Below are 20,160 nucleotides of genomic sequence, written 5' to 3'. Positions count from 1 at the left end.
GTGTGTTTGAGATTGAATATTGCCAATTTTTTTACTCATGTTGACAACTGTTATTTTAATGAGTGATATTGATGGATTGAGTATACCATAAATTACTTTGAGATCTAAGTGCTTAAATAAAAAGCCTCTATAATTTTCAATACGTAAACAATATGCTGTACTCATATAATGGCAAGATTAAAGCTCATGCCTATGATTCCTCCCATAACGTGTGACTGTTCTCAGCCTGGTCGAATCAGGTGCTTTTTTCACAAGCAGAAAAGGAAAGTCCCCTATGTTTTTGATTAATGCAAACATATGAGACATGACAAAAGCTCAAGTTGGGCCTCCATTCCATTGCCTTTTTGAGGAGAGGGGACAAGGTGATTAAAAGCAGTCTTTTAAAGTATATCTCGCCTTAAATGAAGTTTTATCATTTCGTTTCTAGCTTTATGTTCTGGATGAGATTGGCCATTTAACAAATAAATTGATTTTGATCCAGAGTTTAATGGTGAATTGCAATCCTTTGAGCTTGGAGCTGATCAGTGGGCGGCACGGTGGCACAGTGGTTAGCACTGCTGCCTCACAGCGTCAGAGACCCGGGTTCAATTCCCGCCTCAGGCGACTGACTGTGTGGAGTTTGCACGTTCTCCCCGTGTCTGCGTGGGTTTCCTCCGGGTGCTCCGGTTTCCTCCCACAGTCATAAAGATGTGCAGGGTCAGGTGAATTGGCCATGCTAAATTGCCCGTAGTGTTAGGTAAGGGGTAAATGTAGGGGTATGGGTGGGTTTCGCTTCGGCGGGTCGGTGTGGACTTGTTGGGCCGAAGGGCCTGTTTCCACACTGTAATCTAATCTAATCTAATCTAAAAATTGAATTTGGTCTTTGGGAAAACCCAACAAGCTGAAAAAAAAAGGATTTTTCCATGAGTATTGCAGAAGTGGGATTTCATAAGTTGAGGCTTTGTGCCTTCCGAAGTAGAAAAGGTTCCTGCAAAAGTTGACTTTTTCTGAAAGAAACTTTTTTTCTCTCAAGTATCTAAATAAACTAAAAAAAAGTTTATTTAGATTTTTGGCAGTGCTCAGAACTGTTGGAATTTACCCAAACTAACTACTTGTAGTTGCTTGGGCCAAATTTGAAGCCACCTGATATATTCTGCATCAACAGTCACCAATTTGGAGTAATGGAGCATTCATGTTCTCAGAAATCATATTGATTCAAATCCAAATACAATTCTTTATTTTCTGCAATCTGAATTTGTATCAATTGCTGCATTCATCAGAATACTTCTAGCTATGGACTGTTGTTTCCCAAAGCACCATCTTTCTTGTCATGTCTTTTTTTATCCTGCAAATTATGTTGAAATTTGAACTTTAATATGGTCAGCCTTTCTTTGCTTATTGAATATTCATCAAAATTGCTCAGTCATAGATATTGACAACTGAATTCATTTGAGCTCTTAAATCAGGACTTTAAGATAATTTGACCCATGAATTTAGTTTAAAACATATTCATTAAGTACTCTTACTTAGTAAATGTGAGGTTATCCACTTTAGAAGTAAATAGGTCAAAATATTATTTAATTGGTAAAAGATTGCAACATATTCTTGTGCAGAAGGACTGAGGAGTACTTGCATATTAATTGCTAAAATTTGATTTGCTGGTGCAACAGGTAACCAGGAAGCTGAACTGAATATTGGCTTTCATTGGTAGAGGGATTGAATTTAAGAGCAGGCGGGGTTCTGCTGCAGTTGTACAAGGTGTTGGTGAGGCTGCACCTGGAGGATTGTATCCAGTTGTGGCTGCACTTGAGGAAGGATATACTGGCTTTGGAGACAGTGCAGAGGAAGTTCACCAGATTAATTCTGGAGATAATGGGGGTTACCTTATGAGGCGAGGTTGAGTTGCTTGGGACTGTATTTGCTAGAATTTAGAAGAATGAGAAGAGATCTTATAGAAACATAAAATTATGAAAGGACTAGATAAGATAGCGGCAGGCAAATTTGTTTCTGCTGGTGGGTGAGACTAGGACTAGGGGACGTGGCCTTAAGGATAGGGGATGTAGATTTAGGACAAATGAGGAACTGCTTTTCCCACAGTAGTGAATCAATGGAATTCTCTGTCCAAGGAAGCAGTTATGGGCAGCTTCATTGAATATGTTCAAGACACAGTTGAATGGGTTTTTGCGAGGTAGCAGAATTAAGGTTTATGGGGATAATGCACGTAGGAGGAGCTGAGATGCTGGATAGATCAGCCATGATCTTAAAAAAAAAATGGTGGAGCAGTTTCGATAGGCCAAATGGCCTTTTCCTACTTCTATAACTATGAAACAAAATCCAAGTTTGAACGTAAATCTTAAATTTACTTTAGGAAAAAAATCCAGGTGTCATAGATGGTCTATTTCTAAGAGCATTGCCTGCACAGTTTTTCCGAATTTTTGTTTAAAATAATCTGTAACTTGGCTAGTTCTGAAGCTAACCTGTCGTAAAATGTTTTGTGATGGAAAGAAAATGTTTGCTCTGCCATTTACCCCTTTGTTTTAGTAGTTCATTTTCAGATGTATTAATCAACTTGTATCATGTAACTATTGAGTATTTTGTTTTAAAAGCATTTTTTAGTGCTCCCTGGCTCTCCTAGTTCATGGCAGATTTTGCATCCTGTGATATGTCACAGTTTGTACAGAAACAGGAGAGGAAAAAGCACTTGTCAAAACCAGTGCGTCTTGCATAAACAATACTCTATTGAATCCTATAATCCCAAATGAGTGCCATAGTCTTTGCTGTATCTAGTTCCTACAGTCATTTCTGACCTCCCATAAAGCAAATTCCGGTGGCTCAAAGCTGGCCTCTGACAATGCAACTTGTCTTTGGTATTTCAGATCTGCTTTGTTGATATTATCTTTATTTTCTTTTTAAAAGGCTTCAATATGTGAATAAGATGGTAATCTATGTTGAAAATTAAACAATTGTTATTTCAATCCACTATTGAAAAACATCACAAAATATATCAATACTGTGTGTCAGCAGAGTGATGGAGTTTAAAAAGCACTGCTGCCTTAATACCAGCAAAAACATTTAAGTTTGTTTTCAGTTTGAGAAAATAGCTGGACCTACCTGTACAGTATCGAAGTTCCTAGGAACATTTAGGAACCAGTTGCAATTTGATGGGTTGTCACTAATGTCTTGTCAATGTAGTTTTGTTTGATTAGAAATTGTGAATGCGTGTAGTTTTAATCTCCAGAAGTGAAAGTGTTTTTTGAGCTTTTGTGAACTCCAAAATTCTGTTCAGAAGCTTAAACTGACTGAAAGTGGTGGACAGGAAACTTGACATTTTTGTGCTGCAAATGTGGGTTATTTTTCACTTGCCTTTTTTTGTACAGTGAAGAGATCCATGTAGATTACCTCAGCAGTGTTAGTATTTATGTTGCAATTTTCCCAAGTTTCTTTTATAATTCATAATATTGGCATTGCTGGAGAGGCCAACATTTGCATATTTCTAATTGCCCTTGAGAAAGTGATGAGTCCATGTGTGGGTACAGCCACAGTGCTGTTCAAAAGGCAGCTTTGAGATTTTTATCCAGCAACAGCGAAGGAATGGCATTATACATCCAAGAGAAGATGGTATGCAGCTTGGAGGAGAACTTAGGGGTAGTGGTTTTCCTGTGTATGTTGCCCTTGTCCCTCCTAGGTGGTAGAGGTTATGTGCTTGGAGGATACTGTTAAAGGGTTCTCATTGAAGGAGTGCAGCTTGTAGATCAGAGTTTCATCAACATATGTTGATGAAAGAGGGAATTGTTGTGCAAGATGTGTGGGGTGCTAGTCAAAGAGACTGCATTAAAAATTAATGCAAAACTGTACTTTTTGTTTTTTTTTTCTAGTGTGCTATTCTTTCACCTGCATTCAAAGTAAGGGAATTTTCTATCACAGACTTAGTTCCATTCCCAATTTCCATGAGGTGGAATTCCCCTGCAGATGAAGGACTTGGGTGAGTATTCTTTTTCCATCTTGTCTTGTGCATTTCAGAAGTTGGGAGTCTGTTCAAATTCCCATTTGCAATTTTCACATGTTTGTTAACCTTTTGAGAAAAAAAGTACAGTAATAGTCATGAATACATCACCATTTATATTGTTTAACTGCTTGGTATACACTCGTCGTGACATCATGGCAAAGTACTATTATGGCCCTGGTTCTCGATCTATTAATGACTTGTAGGATTCTTCCAGCTATGGCAGAATTGGCTTGTCTCTGGTGCCTGAGATGAAATATCTGATTCCTGCTTTCGTAATTTGCAGGTGATGTTACCAGGCAGTTGTCATCAATCCTAGAACCATATCTTAGTACTCAAGTGCCAGGGAACAAAAGTGAAGAAAATTGGCAGACAAACTTGACTTATTATCTGTTGTATACAGTAAAACCTGGATTATCCAAATGAGATGGGCTGCGAGTATTTTATTTGAATAATTGATCGTTCAGATAATTGATCTGATTGTAAACAAGCAGTAGTTTTGAGTGCTGGTTATCTGGCAAAGCATGCCATAATGTTGTTTATCCAATAACAACATCGAGCGATAATTTGAGAGCAAGTTATCGAACATTTCTCGGTTATCCGGCAATGCACACCATAATGCCGTTTAACTGATAACTGAATGCTAAGTTTCCTAATGCTGTTTTTAACGGGACCTTGAGATCTTGTTTGGATAATCCGAATTTCCAATAATTGATGTTCGGATAATTGAGGTTGTGCTGTGTAGGGCGTAAGCTTATGGTTAATTGATTTTATATTAAAAATTGTTTGATTTTGAAGTCCTGAATTTCTGTGCAAGTGCAATTTGTTCCTGCTCTTCTGCAAAATCATGAGCTCTTCCAAAATTTCTGGGAAAAATGATTCTCCTGTCTCTGCTGTCAACACACTTTCAGATGTTCTGTATTGATCCTTTTTAGCCACAGGAACCAAGTACAGGGCGTTAATGTGCCAAAATTGTGATTGCTATCTATTTGCCTGTCTCTGCCATGCTCCTGCTCCTTTTTCCCTTTCTTCTGTAATGCTAAACTTGCCAAAACAAGCTGATGGAAATAGTCAGCTCTTGCAGAATCTGTGAAAAGTGAAATAAAGTCCGTTAACTATTATTTCACTCTCTTCACCCTCCCCTAGATGCTGCCAAATCTTCTGAGTTTTTCCAGAATTATTATTCAAATTTCTGACATCTTGGGGAATTTATTTTGGCAATCTCAAAAAAGTTAGCTTTTTCCAGTCCAAAACCTAGATCTGTACCTTGTTTCTGTCCAGCTATTCCTCATTCGGCTTATCTTGTCCATAATAGATTTTATTCCAATAAATCTGTTAATCCAAACCCTTTCTAGGTCTTATTTTCTTCCAAGCTGAGCCCTGCTTTCTTTCCGTTACAAATTTCATCTACATCTGTCATTGTACTGTTATCTCTGCTGCAGCGTGTCTGCCAGTGACTGAGGCATAGAACATAGAAGAATACAGCGCAGTACAGGCCCTTCGGCCCTCGATGTTGCGCCGATCCAAGCCCAACTAACCTACACTAGCCCACTATCCTCCATATGCCTATCCAATGCCCGCTTAAATGCCCATAATGAGGGAGAGTCCACCACTGCTACTGGCAGGGCATTCCATGAACTCACGACTCGCTGAGTAAAGAACCTACCCCTAACATCTGTCCTATACCTACCCCCCCTTAATTTAAAGCTATGCCCCCTTGTAATAGCTGACTCCATACGTGGAAAAAGATTCTCACTGTCGACCCTATCTAAACCCCTAATCATCTTATACACCTCTATCAAGTCACCCCTAAACCTTCTTTTCTCCAATGAAAACAGCCCCAAGTGCCTCAGCCTTTCCTCATACGATCTTTCTACCATACCAGGCAACATCCTGGATTATGTCACAAGGTTATTCCGGTGCTCAACGGCTATTCCCTTCATCTCATGCAAATCACTGCAGCTTATGTCCTGTTGTACACACCCATCATCCTTGTGATTATTAACTGATATTAATTCATGGCTTCCTTTCAAGTTTATCATCTAAAAATTACCAGTTTTCTGTTTTCCCTTCATGACCTTTTTGTCCATCCACCTACCCCTTCTCTGTATTCTTCTCATCATTGGTTTTGTGTCTTCAATTATGTTAAGCTTTGGCTTTGAAATTCTGTCTGTCTATCTCTACCACTCCTCATATCTTACTACTCTTACTAAGATTTAATTTTTAGTTTAATGTTAATTTTGCTTATGTCTGAACATACCTCATTGCTTTTCAACGTTAAAGGCTCTAGTAAAAAATGGGCTATCATTTGACAGAATTTTCATGGCATTTCCTTTATAAATTTAATCCAGTGAGTGAAAATATATTTTCTCAACCGAGAGTAAATTAATGTGGACATAATTTGCTGTTAGACTTTAATGAAATATTTATAGCGTCATGTATGTAACTTCAGACTAATGGTTTGTGTGTATAGTTAGTGTATTTAACTCAAGTATTCTATAATTTTATTTGTAGTGATTGTGAGGTGTTCCCCAAGAACCATGCAGCACCGTTTTCCAAAGTTCTCACTTTCTACAGAAAAGAACCCTTTAACCTTGAAGCAATCTACAGTTGTCTCAAGGAATTGCCTTATCCTGACCCCAAAATTGGTGAGATAAAGTAAATGCTTATGTTCTTTCTAATTGCTGTTTTTAGTGAAGAGCAAGTAAACATTGCTAAAAAGAGACTCTGAGAACACTTTTTGTCTTGCACTCATTCCTATAAAATCAACCTTATTGAAATGTCATGAATAGAGCCTCAGCGATGTTTATCATGTAAATGTTGATGCTGAGATTGGACTATCCTGCATGATCCAGTTTTCGCTCCTGTGTCATGCAGACTCATGAAAGGGCCTATGGCCAGCATGCTTGTCACTGAAAGGTATCAGTCTATCTCAGATTAATCCTAAAAGTGAAGTTGTTTCTCAAATGTTTATAGGTTACATTAGATGTGTTATGCTGCTACTTCAGTGAACACATGATTGCTGTACTCTGTCCAAAATTCTGCTGTCAAACCAAAAAAAAAAGTTTTTTATCTGCAACATGAATTTGTGATCTCTTATATATTCTTTCCAATACTGATGTGATGCCAGGTGTTGGGAATGTACATCTTAATGACAATGTGTTCACAGTAAGCTGAATCGATCTTTGCTTGTAAAACTTCCAATATAGCATCTATCATGAGATGGGATTCTGCTATTGGACATCTTTTTATTAAATAATCCAAAATGCACTAAGAATTATCCTGATAGGGAAAGGATTTTGTCCACATGTTGCACTTCTACCATTGAGAGTATTATGGAGACTGTGTATTTTCCTAAGACTCCCATAACCCGTTTGAGTTGTTGTGCCTCATCCGAAATAAATTTGATAACTAAGATAATTAACAGATTTAGCTGCATCTCCATTCCAGCTATCATTCTGCTTACAAAGCTATTGGATGTACATTATATTTAGGGTTCATTTATTGTCTAAACTTTATTTCATGAACATTAGTCCATTTCTGGAATGTACATGTGAGGACACTTTTATTCATTCATGGGATGTAGATGTTGCAATTAAGAGTCAACCACATTGTTATGGGTCTGGAGTCATGAGGCCAGACCAGGTAAGGACAGTAGTTTTCTTCTTTATAGGACATTGTGAACGAGGCATGTTTTTCTGATAATTCAGTGATTTCATGGTCGTCATTAGACCCTTAATTCCAGATTCACTGCTGCAGTCTTCATTTGCTGTCAGTCATTAGTATTTTCTGCATAGATCACCATTTGATGACTGGCATTCTTGACCTGACCAACGCTCTTGACTCAGTCAATTGGGAAGATCCTGCCGAAGGTCAGCCGTCCAGTGAAGTTCCTCAACATCCCCTGTCTCCTTCAAGACAAGATGTCGGTGGCAGTAATATAACAGAATACTTTGAGTGAAGACTGGGTTCAAGCAGGGATATGTCATCACCTTTTTCTCCATCTTCTTTGCCATCATTATTCTTATCGAGAACAAGCTTCCAGTGCTTTGGGAGTTGTCTACAGAGCGCGTGAGAAACTTCTACCTCAAATGGTTGAAATCCAAAGAAATGATACCGGCCTTGCTTGCAGAACTTCAGTATGTGGATAACAGTATCATCTCTGTTTTGTGCCTTTACGGAAGCAATTGGTCTCAACCTTGACCTCCAAGAAGATTTGAATCCTTTACTAATTTGTCCCAGATCAAGCTCTGGGGTTATCGTTCATTACGTTCAATAGAGAAATCGTCCAAACACACAACATTTCCCCTAACTGAAAAGTGACGTCTCATCTAAGACTGACATTGATGTGGAGATTCAATATTGCATCCGACTTAGGAGTACCACCTTTGGACACCTAAAGATGAGCTGCTTTGACAGTGACATTTGTGCTAATGCCAAAATTCTTGTGTATAAGGTGGTCCTCTTCTAATTTGCTCCAAAACTATTTCTGTGCATAGAAGCCACCTCAAAATACTGTCATATTTGAGATGGAGTCTCCATATCAGCTGAGAGGGCAGGCATACTAACATCAGCATTCGTGAAGTAGTGAACAGCACTAAATCAAGGCAGTGATCATCTGAAACCATCTCCGCTGGACCAGCCCCGTGCTTAAATGGCTGAGTTCAGACTACCAAAGCAAATCATGTTCGCCCAACTCGAGGAAGGCATCCTAACAAGAGGACAAAGGAACCATGTCAAAGACTTCTGCAGGATACGCAACATGGTTGTCGACATATCGGCAACCCTTGTTCAAAAGAAACCAACTGGGAGGAAACTCCCATAAGGAACGCTATTCTTTGAACACCTGGCAGCAAGGGCAAGTGTGGAAGTGGAACTGGAGAAAGGAATGCCAACAATCTCAAAGGCAAGGACTAATTCCACCCTCTGAAAGCACCTGCCAAATGTGTGGTCAGCAGTGCAGCTTTTTAGTATTAACATATCAGCCATGCAAGGATCCACAGAACCCTAATTAGTAACGTGGAATTTTGCAGATGGACAGTCATATTCATTAGTGAGTGATTGCCATTGACAAATTCCAGATTGTTATTCCATTCATGTTCCATCAGCCATGGCAGGGTTTGAACCCAGGTCTCCAGAACATTATCTGGATTAATAGTCTCGCAATAATACCATGAGACAATTGCCTCCCCCTACTTGAGAATCATTATATCCAGTTAGTATACACAGTGAATCTTTGAAATTGTTTTCTCCAAAGTCTGTGGTCCTTTTCGTAGTGTGGCTACCAGAACTGAGCACACTATTCCAAATGTGGCTTATCTAAATCAACTGCAGCATGATCTGCCAGTTTTCATACTCTTCCCAGCAGATGAAGATAAACATATCATGTTTTCTTGATCACTTTATTGATTTATATTGCCACTTTCAGGGAAGTGAAGACCTATTTGCCTAGATCCCTCTATGCTGATGCTATTAAGGATTCTGCCATTTTCTGTATACTTCCCTCCTGCACTAGATTTTCCAAAATGCATCAACTCCCGTTTTTCTGGATTAAACGCCATCTGCCTTTTTTTCTGTCCAAGTATCCAGCCTATTTATATCCTGCTGTATCCTCTGGCAGTTCTCCTCACTATCCACAGCTCCCCCAACCTGTGTTGTCTGCAAAGTTACTAATCAGGCCACCGATATTGTCCTCCAGATCACTTCTATACAAACAAAAGGAGTCCTCACATTAATCCCTGCGGAACATGACATACAGATCTCCAATCAGAAAAACACCCTTCCATTCTTTTCATATGTGAGTCAATCCTGTCCCTAAAATTCTTCTCTAGTACTTTCCCAACCACGACATTAGACTCACCAGTCTGGCTATTCGCCAGTGCTCTAGGATCTCTCCAGTCACTAAAACAGATACAAATAATTCATCCAAGGCCCTGGCACATTCTTCACCAGCATCCTTCAGCATTCTGGGATAGATTGCATCAGGCACTGGTGACTTGTCTACCTCCAATGTTTTTCAGAACACCAAAACACCACCATCACCTTTACATTTTCCTAGAATATCAACATAGTCCTCCCAAGATAATCATCCACCATGTATTTCTGTTTTGTGAATATCAATGTAAAGTATTTTTTAAGGACCTCACCAACTTACTCTGGTTCCATATATAAATTCTCTCTTTTGAATGTACACAAGGTTGAAGTTGGCATATGGAGAATTTTTCTTGATACAAATTCATTAGATTAAGCTTGTGCTAGTAAGAGTTTAGAAGAATGAGAGGCAACCTTATTGAAACCTCTAAGATTCTTAAGGGACTTGACCGTGTAGATGAAGCGCGATTATTTCCCCTTTATGGGGCAAGTCTAGGATCAAAAGGGAATAATCTCCAAGTAAGGGGTAACCTATTTAAGATAAAGTTGAGGAGGAATTGCACTTCTGGAATGCTTTACTCCAGAAGGCGGTCAATGTTGGATTGTTGAGTATATTCAAGGTTGAAAGAAACAGATTTTTCATCAGTGAGGGAGTTAGAGGTTGTGGCCAAAAGGCAGGAAAGGGGAGTTGATTATTAGTGCAGCCACAATTTCATTGAAAGGTAGAGCAAACCCAATGGTTAGAAAGGCCTACTTCACCTCCTACATCTTATGGCTCTATAGATGCGAATCTGATATCCTGATCAGATCTGTCCTATTGTGATTCCGAATCCACAACAATGAGGTTGACTCTTAATTAAAGCAACCTGAAGTAGATGACTGTTTTCGATAGTGCAGCAAAAAGACTATTCGAAGGAAAATCATCATCAAAGCTATTTTGAGGATATTCAAGGATGAACAATAAATGCTAGTCTGATCTATGTCACACAACTGCATAGTGAATTGTTTTAAAAATCCAATTCGTATCTCCAGGGATCTCACTGTTACCTCATCCCTGGTTATGCCTGTGCACATCTAGACATTGAATAGCAAAAGTGAGTACCTGATTAAGAGATTTGAGTGCTTTCAGTAGAGACAAGTGATTCTAACCAGATAAACTTAATGTCTGCATTGGTTAGTCTATTTCCTGAAGACCAGTAACTCTCAAGTGATTTGCATATAGCTTTTTTTTTCAAAAGGAGCATTTTGATGTATTAATTCTTAGTATTTTACTACTTTTTTTGGTTTAGGTTACTTTACAATTCAAAAGGTGGTCCCTCAAACTGATGGGTCCAGTTCTAAAGTGAAAGTGAAAGTGCGGGTTAATATTCATGGTATCTTCAGCGTATCCAGTGCCTCATTGGTGGAAGTGCAGAAATGTGAAGAGACTGATGATATTCCTATGGAAACAGATCAATCCCAGACTAATCTGAAAGAAGAGGAGGTATATTTGTAATACTTTGCTCTTAATGAATGGTTTGATAAACAATGTTTATTGGTGCTCTTGAATTATGGACTGACTGTGCAGTTTGACAGTTGAAAGTATTCATCATAAGTGTCTCAATGGTACCATTGCTGCTGAATTGGTATTTTCAACATTAAGGCACAAAGTTGCTTGCTTAAATTAAATCCTAACTTATTTATCACACCTTCTATTGCATCCCCACAATCTCTCTCCCACATTGCAACTGTGGATCTTCCCTACCGCAAAGAGTAAACTAATCAACTTCTTGGCTTGTATCCATTGGTCCATAACGGTTTGATTTTCCTTCCTCCCCGATAGCAGTGTGCCTGGTCTCTGTCTATAATAGCACACAACTATTTTTGCTTAATTCTATGTGAATTAATATGGATACACTGCACTAAAACAAGGACTAGGTTTTACCTAGTGATGTGCTAACTATTGAGGCTTCGTTATTACTTATCCTTTATGCAGTGAAGTTAATAGACATAAAAGATTCTGGATTGCCACACCTTGTGAATATTTAATTTCTACTTTCACAGAAGAGCTGAGGGATAGTTGACGATAACAAGGGAAGAAAACTCAAAATGACAACTAAGTTGGATCATTTAGCTGAAAACAATTCATAACTAAAGTATTATAGTATGTTATGAACAAGGATTGGTGTTTTGATCGCAATGCTCCTTAGTTCCCTATCTTAAAAAGAATCATTTACTAGTCTATGTCATTGTGTTTGAATTGATGGGTTGTGGAGCTGCAAATTTTTGTTCTTTTCAGAGCAAGATGCAAATTGACCAGCAGGAGGAACCAGCTCATGGTGATGGTAATCTCCCTCCAGGATCAGCAGAGGGTCAGAAAAATGAAATTGATGAAATGGAGGTAACTTTTTTTATTTAGCTTTTTGCTGTGATTTTTTTCCATTTACTGTCCTTTAAGGATTATCACTGTAATTATTGAAGGATCAATGGACTCTTCACACCTTACATTATGATGAGAAATCTCCAGTACTTGAATTTTCTCAAATTGCAATGTAAGCAATTACTTATAACAAGTGAATGGCCACTTTTATCACATTGAACATGATAGTAAGCCTTCTTGAGCCACTATAGTCTATGATATAAATAAGTCCACAACACTTGGTAGGGAGAAGGCATATATTTTCTAAATCGAGAAGTGTCAGTTAGGGATTTAATCTGCAAGTTCCCTATGCACCTCCTGCCAAAGCTGCCCTGTATTATCTCAGTGCATCTTGTTATGGATGTTGCAGTGCAAGTGGGATGCAAATACTAGTGGAAGGGAGAGAAAGAAATGCTAATGTAGTGGGCTGCTTTGTCCAGAATGGTGTTGAACAATTGCTACAGTAGTTGCAAGGTGATTCTATTTCAGCATTTCCCTAAATTGTGATTTGAAAAAGGTAGATCATATGGATACTTATGGAGCCTCCTAAACTTGTTTGTGGATGGTGGTAGACAGTTAATAATTGATTGCTTAACTTTGATAGTGTGTTATGTCTACTGTTTTGGTGTGGCTTTGGTCTGTACTTTAATTGCACTCAATTGGCTTCTCACTCTTAAAAATACCTGGTGTTGCTCCCAGCATGCTCCCCTACACTACCCAGTATGCCAAGGTTGATCCAATGGCTTGATAGTAATAATGTAATATCCCTGGCCATGAAATTGCAAACTGAAATGCAATGCTGCTGTCTATAGCCACAGACCCTTCTGGATGTCCAGTTATGCGCTGCTAAATCTTTTGGATTGATCCTATTTTGCATGGTGGTGGTGCTACGCAATTTGGTTCTCAATGTGAAGTCAGGCTTTCTCATTACAATAACTATGCTGTAGTTACTTCCATGAGTGGTATCTGGGATGCAATTGTGATTGGTGGATTGGTGAAGATGTGATTGAATAGTGCTTTTCCTTTTTTGGTTCTTTGACAATCTGTAGATACACTGTTAACAGTATTCTTCAGGAGTTTGCTAACTTGGTCGCAACAGTGCTACTGAGCCACTCTTGGTGATGGAATGTTGAAGAACCCCATCCAAGATACATGCTCTGTTCTTAACATTTTTTCCATGCTGCTCAACATGGAGTACTGATTTACTTTCTGAAGGAAGTTGATAGTTACCAGAATGTTATCTTGCTCAGTTTTTATCAAAATCTCACACCATGTCACAACGTTTAGGAACAGGTAAACAAAATCTGGTGAAATAAGTTCTTGCTAAGGAGACATGATAAAGCATTAGGGTAGTCGAAAGAGACAATTTCTAGAAAATAGGGTTGGGGCAGCAGAATGCATGAATGCCAGCAGTACAGCAAAGAAAATTCGGAATGTGCATAGTGACAAATGGAGTAAAAGTAAAATTTTCCTTGGGCTGTAGGCATTGTTTTTTCTAAACTGTTTGTTGTCATGCAGCAAATGAAAGGCAGTGCACCGGTTATTCACACATATATTTCTGTAAGATGCTAGTCAATATAATGCATTGCAATGAACAAGTCATGCATAGCAAAGGAAATTGAGGCTTTAGACTAAAGGAGACGAGAAATAGGTGGGATAACATTAAAGACAAAAATAATTACTTGAAACTTTGGGGTGATATTGGTGCATAATTTGTTCCTGTACATTACCAACTTCTCTCAACGCTCTTTTCCTTCCATATCCTCCACCTATAAATCCATATTTTTCTTTGTCCACACCTTTCTTTGACAGCATGGGGCTGAATGAAGAAGTGGTAGACCAAGGTGTCCAATGATATCCTCCGATTTTCCTGTTTGCTGATCATTTCACTAGCTGCAATGCATGGTTCGTTCAATAATGCATGCAACAAATCTGGCCTTACGATCAACACTAACAAAACTGAAGTATTGTACCAACCTGTACGTGGAAGGCCACCTCTTGATTGCAATGTTTCAGGCCATGATTAGAATCTGTCAGCAATAGATAAGTTCATTTATCAAACAATTTCTCTTATGTTGACAATCAGATCCATGCAAGAATTCAATGCAATTCTTGAACAGACTTTGAACATCAAAAGTCTTTTACGTAATTAGTTCTGCCCAATCTGCTCTACTCCCACAATACTTGGACTGTGTACTATCATCCCGCAAAGAAACTTGGCCACTTTGACTTGAGCTGCTTTCTGAAGTTTCTGAAGATACTGAAGAAGATAGTTGAACAAAATAACAGGCATTCAAATGCTCACCTAAACTGGCATGCCAAGCACCCATACATATTGAGACTCTCGTGCCTGAGTTGGAATTTCATGTTGCCAGAATGCCTGATATTTGCTAAGCAAAAAAAATTCCGTACTAAGCTCGAGTCTGGGGTTCACGTTCATGTTGTTCAGATGTGCTACAAAAACACTTTTAAAGGTTTCACTTAGGTTTGATAGACACAATCAAATAAACTATGCAACTTCCTTCAAAATAAAGTGCCTTATCCAAGGCAGAGAAAAATAAGGTGTGAAAATTGTAAGCTAGCAACTCACTCAGAACTTGCCTGCACTGCTCGATCCTATTCGAGGAGGAACCCATTAAGAATGCATTGCCTTTAGCAGTCATTTGCATACCCACCAGAAACCTACCACGGTGAACATCTTCACCATGAACGATGAACAAGACCACCAAGTCCATTTTGCCCTGGTCACTACCTTTTCCTCCTGCATTAATCACTTTTTTCCCCTTCCCTATCCACTGTGCTCTCATCATTGAGGATGTAATTACAGTAGGAAATGTTAGAAATGTAGAATTAAGAATTTAAAGTGGACAGAAAAAGTTGACTTTTTATATATATATTCTGGATGGTCATATCAAAACATGATCAGAAATGGGGAATGAATTATGTCCACAAAGCTAAGTCTACTAAATACTTCCTCCAGAGGCACATTTAAGAAGTAAGAGCATGTGAAATAGGAATAAGGAGTAGACTATACAGTTCCTCAGGTCTTTACCATTTGATCCTCCATTCACAACTCACTTTTCTGTTCCCTTCTCATATTTTTGGACAATCTGAATCAAGAGATATGTGTCCATTTCAACCTTGAGCATCAACACCCTCTGAGAATTCTAAAGAGACTCAACCCTTTGAGTGAAGAAATTCCACTCAATCCTAAATGAGCAACCCTATCTCAACTCTTCCTATTTCCCTCCCTCCCTCCTATCTTCCTCCTCATCGTTGATTGTCAAGCTTTTTAAATATAATGTTATGAAAGATTGATTCATCCAATCAACATAAAATTGATTTCTTGTTCTTTTTCTTTTAGACTGGCGAAACTGCTTCCAAGGAAGATAAAAATAGAGACCAGCCTCCTCAGGCAAAAAAAGCAAAGGTCAAAACAAAGACTGTGGACCTACCCATAGAGAGTAATCTGCAATGGCAGTTCGATCAGCAGCTGCTGAACCTATTCATTGAAACTGAGGTAGGAAATACTCTTGAGCAAAGGTTGTTATAATATAGCTACTAAGAGCTAAACATATAACTCGTCGAACAGTTGCTTAATAGTGCAAGACTTGATTATTGATAACAGACATGCTGCCGAAGTTCTTAGCTGGGAAAGTATGGGGCCTATTAGAGACAAGAGTTAGTGTGTGTGTGGAGGCAAAGGCAGTGGGTGAGATCTTAACTGAATATTTCCCATCTGTATTCACAAAGGAGAAAGACATTGTAGCTGAAGGTTCCAGTTGGGATGGTGAGTTTCCAGAGCGTCTTAAAATTTAAGAGGATGAAGTATTAGATGTTTTCACAGCATAAAGGTACATAAATCCCCAGGGCCTGATGAGATTCATCACAGGCTGCTATGGGAGGCAAAGGAAGAGGTGGCTGCAACTCTGGTGGGGATGTTTAATAATTCACTGGCTACAGTTGAAGTGCCAAAAAACTGGAGGATAGCTAACGTTCCCTCGTTCAAGAAGACAGCAGGGTTAGTCAGATAGTTGCCAGTTAGTCTTAATTCAGCAGTAAGAAAATTATTGGAAAAATTGAAGGAAAGAATCAATCGACGCTTGGAAAGACAGAATTGATCTGGGGTTGTCACAATGGATTGTCGGATGGAGAGGCTGAGAGATTTTTAACTGAGTCTTTTGAAAAGGTGATTGCTATTGAAAATCTGTTATGAGCGAGTGGATAGGTCAGATTTGTTTTCCTTGGAGCAGAGGAGGCTAAGGAGAGATCTGATTGAAGTACTCAAAATTGAGACACATCAATAGGTAGATCGTGAGTGTCTTTCTCCCCATGGCAGACCTGCCTAAGACCGGAGGGTGCAAGTTTAAGTTGAGAAGTAAGTAATTTGGAGGGGAACTAATGAAAACATCTGTCATCCAGAGGGTGGTGGTAAGATGGAATGTACTGCCTGTGAGATTGGAGGCGGGTACTCTTGCAACATTCAAACATCTGGACAAACATTTCAAATGCCAGGACGTGGTACGTTATTGGGGTTGTCAGCACTTCGAATGCTCCATTTAATGGCCTTGGAATCAGCACAATTTCAAAATTTTCAGACTGCACCAAGTTGGAAGGTGTAGTTAATACAAAAGAAAGCAGCATAATACAAGAGATTAATTAAGTTACAGACCTAGTATGTAAGTAGCCAATGCAAGTGCTTTTGATAATGAAAATGAGGGAGCTGCGAACTAAGATTTCGGTGCACAGAAAGCTAAGGGAAAAGATCCAAATTATGAATAGTAATAGATGGTAATAGCAATTTGTTGAATGCAAATAACTGTTTTCTCAACTGAGTTTGAGAGATGCACAAAAGAAGTAGGAAGTTGATTCTCGTCTCTCTTTGGTAAACATATGTGGAAATGTTTAAAGGCAGGTGGTTCTTTTTTGTAGAAAAGAGAAGGCTGAGGTATGACTTCACAGATCTTTTAATAAAAGGGCTGATAGAGTAGTGACAATAAAGTTCACATTTAAACTCATTGAGCCGCCTTCGAAGCCAAAATGAAAATTCCATTTGCAGTATTGTATCTCTGTAAGTATAAAAACAAGCTTAAAAAAATCAGCAACTATTACAGTGTAATCACCAAGCACTCAGTTAAGAATATTTTGTTCCCATTGTTTGGGCTCGAAAGTTTTACCAAATTAGATTGGAAGCTAAAAGGTAGGACAAGCAAGTAGTACTCTCAGGATTGCTACTGGTGCCACGGGCAAGTGAGGTTCGGAACAAAGAGCAAGTGTAGCTGAGCATGTGGCTGCAGTGCTGGTGTAGAAGGGAGGACTTCAGATATATGGATCATTCCACCTTCTGTGGAAGATGGGACCTGTACAAGAAGGATGGGTTGCACTCGAACTGGAGGGATACCAATATCCTGTGCGGGAGGTTTGCTAGAGCTTCTCGGGAGGATTTAAACTAATTTGGCAGGGGATGGGAACTGGAGCTATGGATCAGAGGATGGGGTAGCTGGTGAATAGGTAAATACAGCATGCAAAACGTCTGTGAGGAAGAATGCACTGTTGATACGGCAAATTTGCAGTCAGTGAGATGGGTTGAAGTGTGAGCATGGATCAGTACTTGGAGCTACAATGTTGCGGCCATTATGGAAACTTGGATATCACGGGTGGGAATGGTTGTTGGATGTTCTGGGGTTTAGGTGTTTCAAAAGGAATAGCAGGGGAGTAAATGAGGTGGGGGAGTGGCATTGCTAATCAGGGATAGTATCACAGCTGCAGAAAGGGAGATCATTGAGGAGGGCTTGTCTCCTGAGTCATTATGGGTCGAGGTGAGAAACTGGAAAGGAGCAGTCACTTTATTGGGTTTTTTTTAATAGAACCCCCAATAGGAACAGAGACATGGTGAGGCAGATTTTGGAAAGGTGCAGAAGTAACAAGATTGTTGTCATGGGTGACTTCAACTTTCCTAATATTGATTGGAACCTCCTCAATAGTTTGGATGGGGTAGACCTTTGTCAGCTGTGTCCATGAAGGATTCCTGACTCAGTATGTATATAGGCTGAGTAGAGGAGAGGCCATATTAGATTTGGTGCTTAGCAATGAACCAGGTTGATGTCAGATCTCTATGGGAGAGCATTTTGGTGATAGTGATCACAACTCCCTGACCTTTATTGAAGTCATAGAGAGGGATAGGAGCAGATGGTATGGGAAAGTATTTAATTGGGAGAGGGAGAATTACAATGCTATTAGGCAGGAACTGAGAACAGATATTCTCAGGAAAATGCGCAACAGAAATGTGGAGGTTATTTAGGGAGCACTTGCTTAGAGTGCTGAATAGGTTTGTCCCACTGAGGCTAGGAATGAAAGGAATCTTAAGTGATGTGGTGTGGAACATTTAGTCAAGAGGAAGAAGAAAGCTTAAGTTTGAGGAAACAAGGATAAGAAAGGGTTCTAGAGGGTTACAAGGTAGCCAGGAAGAGACTGAAGAATGGATTTAGCTAGAAGAGGGCATGAGAAAGCCTTAGCAGATAGGATTAAGGAAAACCCCAAGGCGTTCTACACTTACGTGAGGCACAAGAGGATGGCCAGAGTGAGGGTAGGGCCAATCAGTGATAGTGGAGGTAACTTGTGCCTGGAGTCAGAAGAGGTAGGAGAGGTCTTTAATGAATGCTTTGCTTCAGTATACACTATTGAGAGGGACCTTGTCGTTTTGTGAGGAGTGCATGAAACAGGCTGATACACCCGAATGGGTTGATGTTAAGGAGGATGTGCTGGAAAATTTTGAAAAACATGAGGATAGACCAGTCTCCTGGAGCAGGTAGGATATACCCAAGGTTACTATGGGAAGCAAGGTAAAAATATTATGCCTTTGGCAATGATCTTTGTGTCGTCACTGTCCACTGGAGTTGTACCAGTTGATTGGAGGGTGGCAACTGTTATTTCCTTCTAGAAAGGGAATAGTGATAACCCTGGGAATTACAGGGCTGTCAGTCTTATGTTGGCAAATTATTGGAGAGGACTCTGAGAGGCAGGGTTTACAATTGATTGGAAAAGCGTAGCTTGATTAGAGATAGGAGAGGATGCTGCCTGACCTGCTGCGCTTTTCCAGCAACACATTTCCAGCCTTGATTAGAGATAGTCAACATGGATTTGAGAGGGAATGTGAGGGCTGCAGATGCTGGAGATCAGAGCGGAAAATGTGTTGCTGGAAAAGCGCAGCAGGTCAGAGGTGGGGGGAGGGGAAATGAGGAAACTGGAGAAATCTGAGTTCATCCTTTGTGGTTGGAGGGTTCCCAGGCAGAAGATGAGGCGCTCTTCCTCCAACTGTCGTGTTGCCATGGTCTGGCGATGGAGGAGTCCAAGGACCTGCATGTCCTTGGTGGAGTGGGAGGGGGAGTTAAAGTGTTGGGCTACGGGGTGGTTGGGTTGGTTGGTCCGGGTGTCCAAGAGGTGTTCTCTGAAACGTTCCGCAATTAGGCGGCCTGTCTCCCCACTGGATTTGAAAGCGGCAGGTCCTGCCTCACAGGTGTTATTGAATTCTTTGAGGATGTGGCAAAACACATTGACAAAGGTAGAGTAGTGGATGTGGTGTATATGGATTTAAGCAAGGCATTTGATAAGATTCTTCATGGTAGGCTCATTCAGACAATAAGGAGACATGCCATACATGGGAAATTGGCTGTCTGGATACAGAATTGGCTGGTCAATAGAAATCAGGGTGGTAGTTGATGGAAAGCATTCAGCCTGGAGGCTGGTGACCAGTGGTGTTCCACAGGGATTTATTCTGGAATGTCCACTCTTTGTGATTTTTTTATAAATTACTTGAATGTGGAAATGGCAGGTTGGTTTGACAATGACACAAAGGATGGTGGAGTTGTGGATAGTGTGGAGGTCTGTTGTAGGTTAATAGGGGACATTG

At 39.7% G+C, this 20,160-nt stretch overlaps 1 protein-coding gene across 1 annotated transcript in view; it reads left to right on the top strand.

Moving 5' to 3' along the window:
• LOC122556552 (heat shock 70 kDa protein 4-like) overlaps positions 1-20,160 on the top strand; it is a 72,049-nt gene that overhangs the window by 35,929 nt on the left and 15,960 nt on the right. The window contains exons 10-14 of the mRNA XM_043703337.1: positions 3,855-3,961; positions 6,497-6,630; positions 11,143-11,336; positions 12,132-12,233; positions 15,616-15,771. Of these exons, the coding sequence (XP_043559272.1) occupies positions 3,855-3,961; positions 6,497-6,630; positions 11,143-11,336; positions 12,132-12,233; positions 15,616-15,771 (693 nt within the window). The remainder of the gene's footprint in view (positions 1-3,854; positions 3,962-6,496; positions 6,631-11,142; positions 11,337-12,131; positions 12,234-15,615; positions 15,772-20,160) is intronic.

The sequence above is a fragment of the Chiloscyllium plagiosum genome, chromosome 14 (genome assembly GCF_004010195.1).
Source record: "Chiloscyllium plagiosum isolate BGI_BamShark_2017 chromosome 14, ASM401019v2, whole genome shotgun sequence".
In the NCBI taxonomy this organism is placed as follows: Eukaryota; Metazoa; Chordata; class Chondrichthyes; order Orectolobiformes; family Hemiscylliidae; genus Chiloscyllium; species Chiloscyllium plagiosum.
This window is presented reverse-complemented; position numbering and strand designations above follow the sequence as displayed.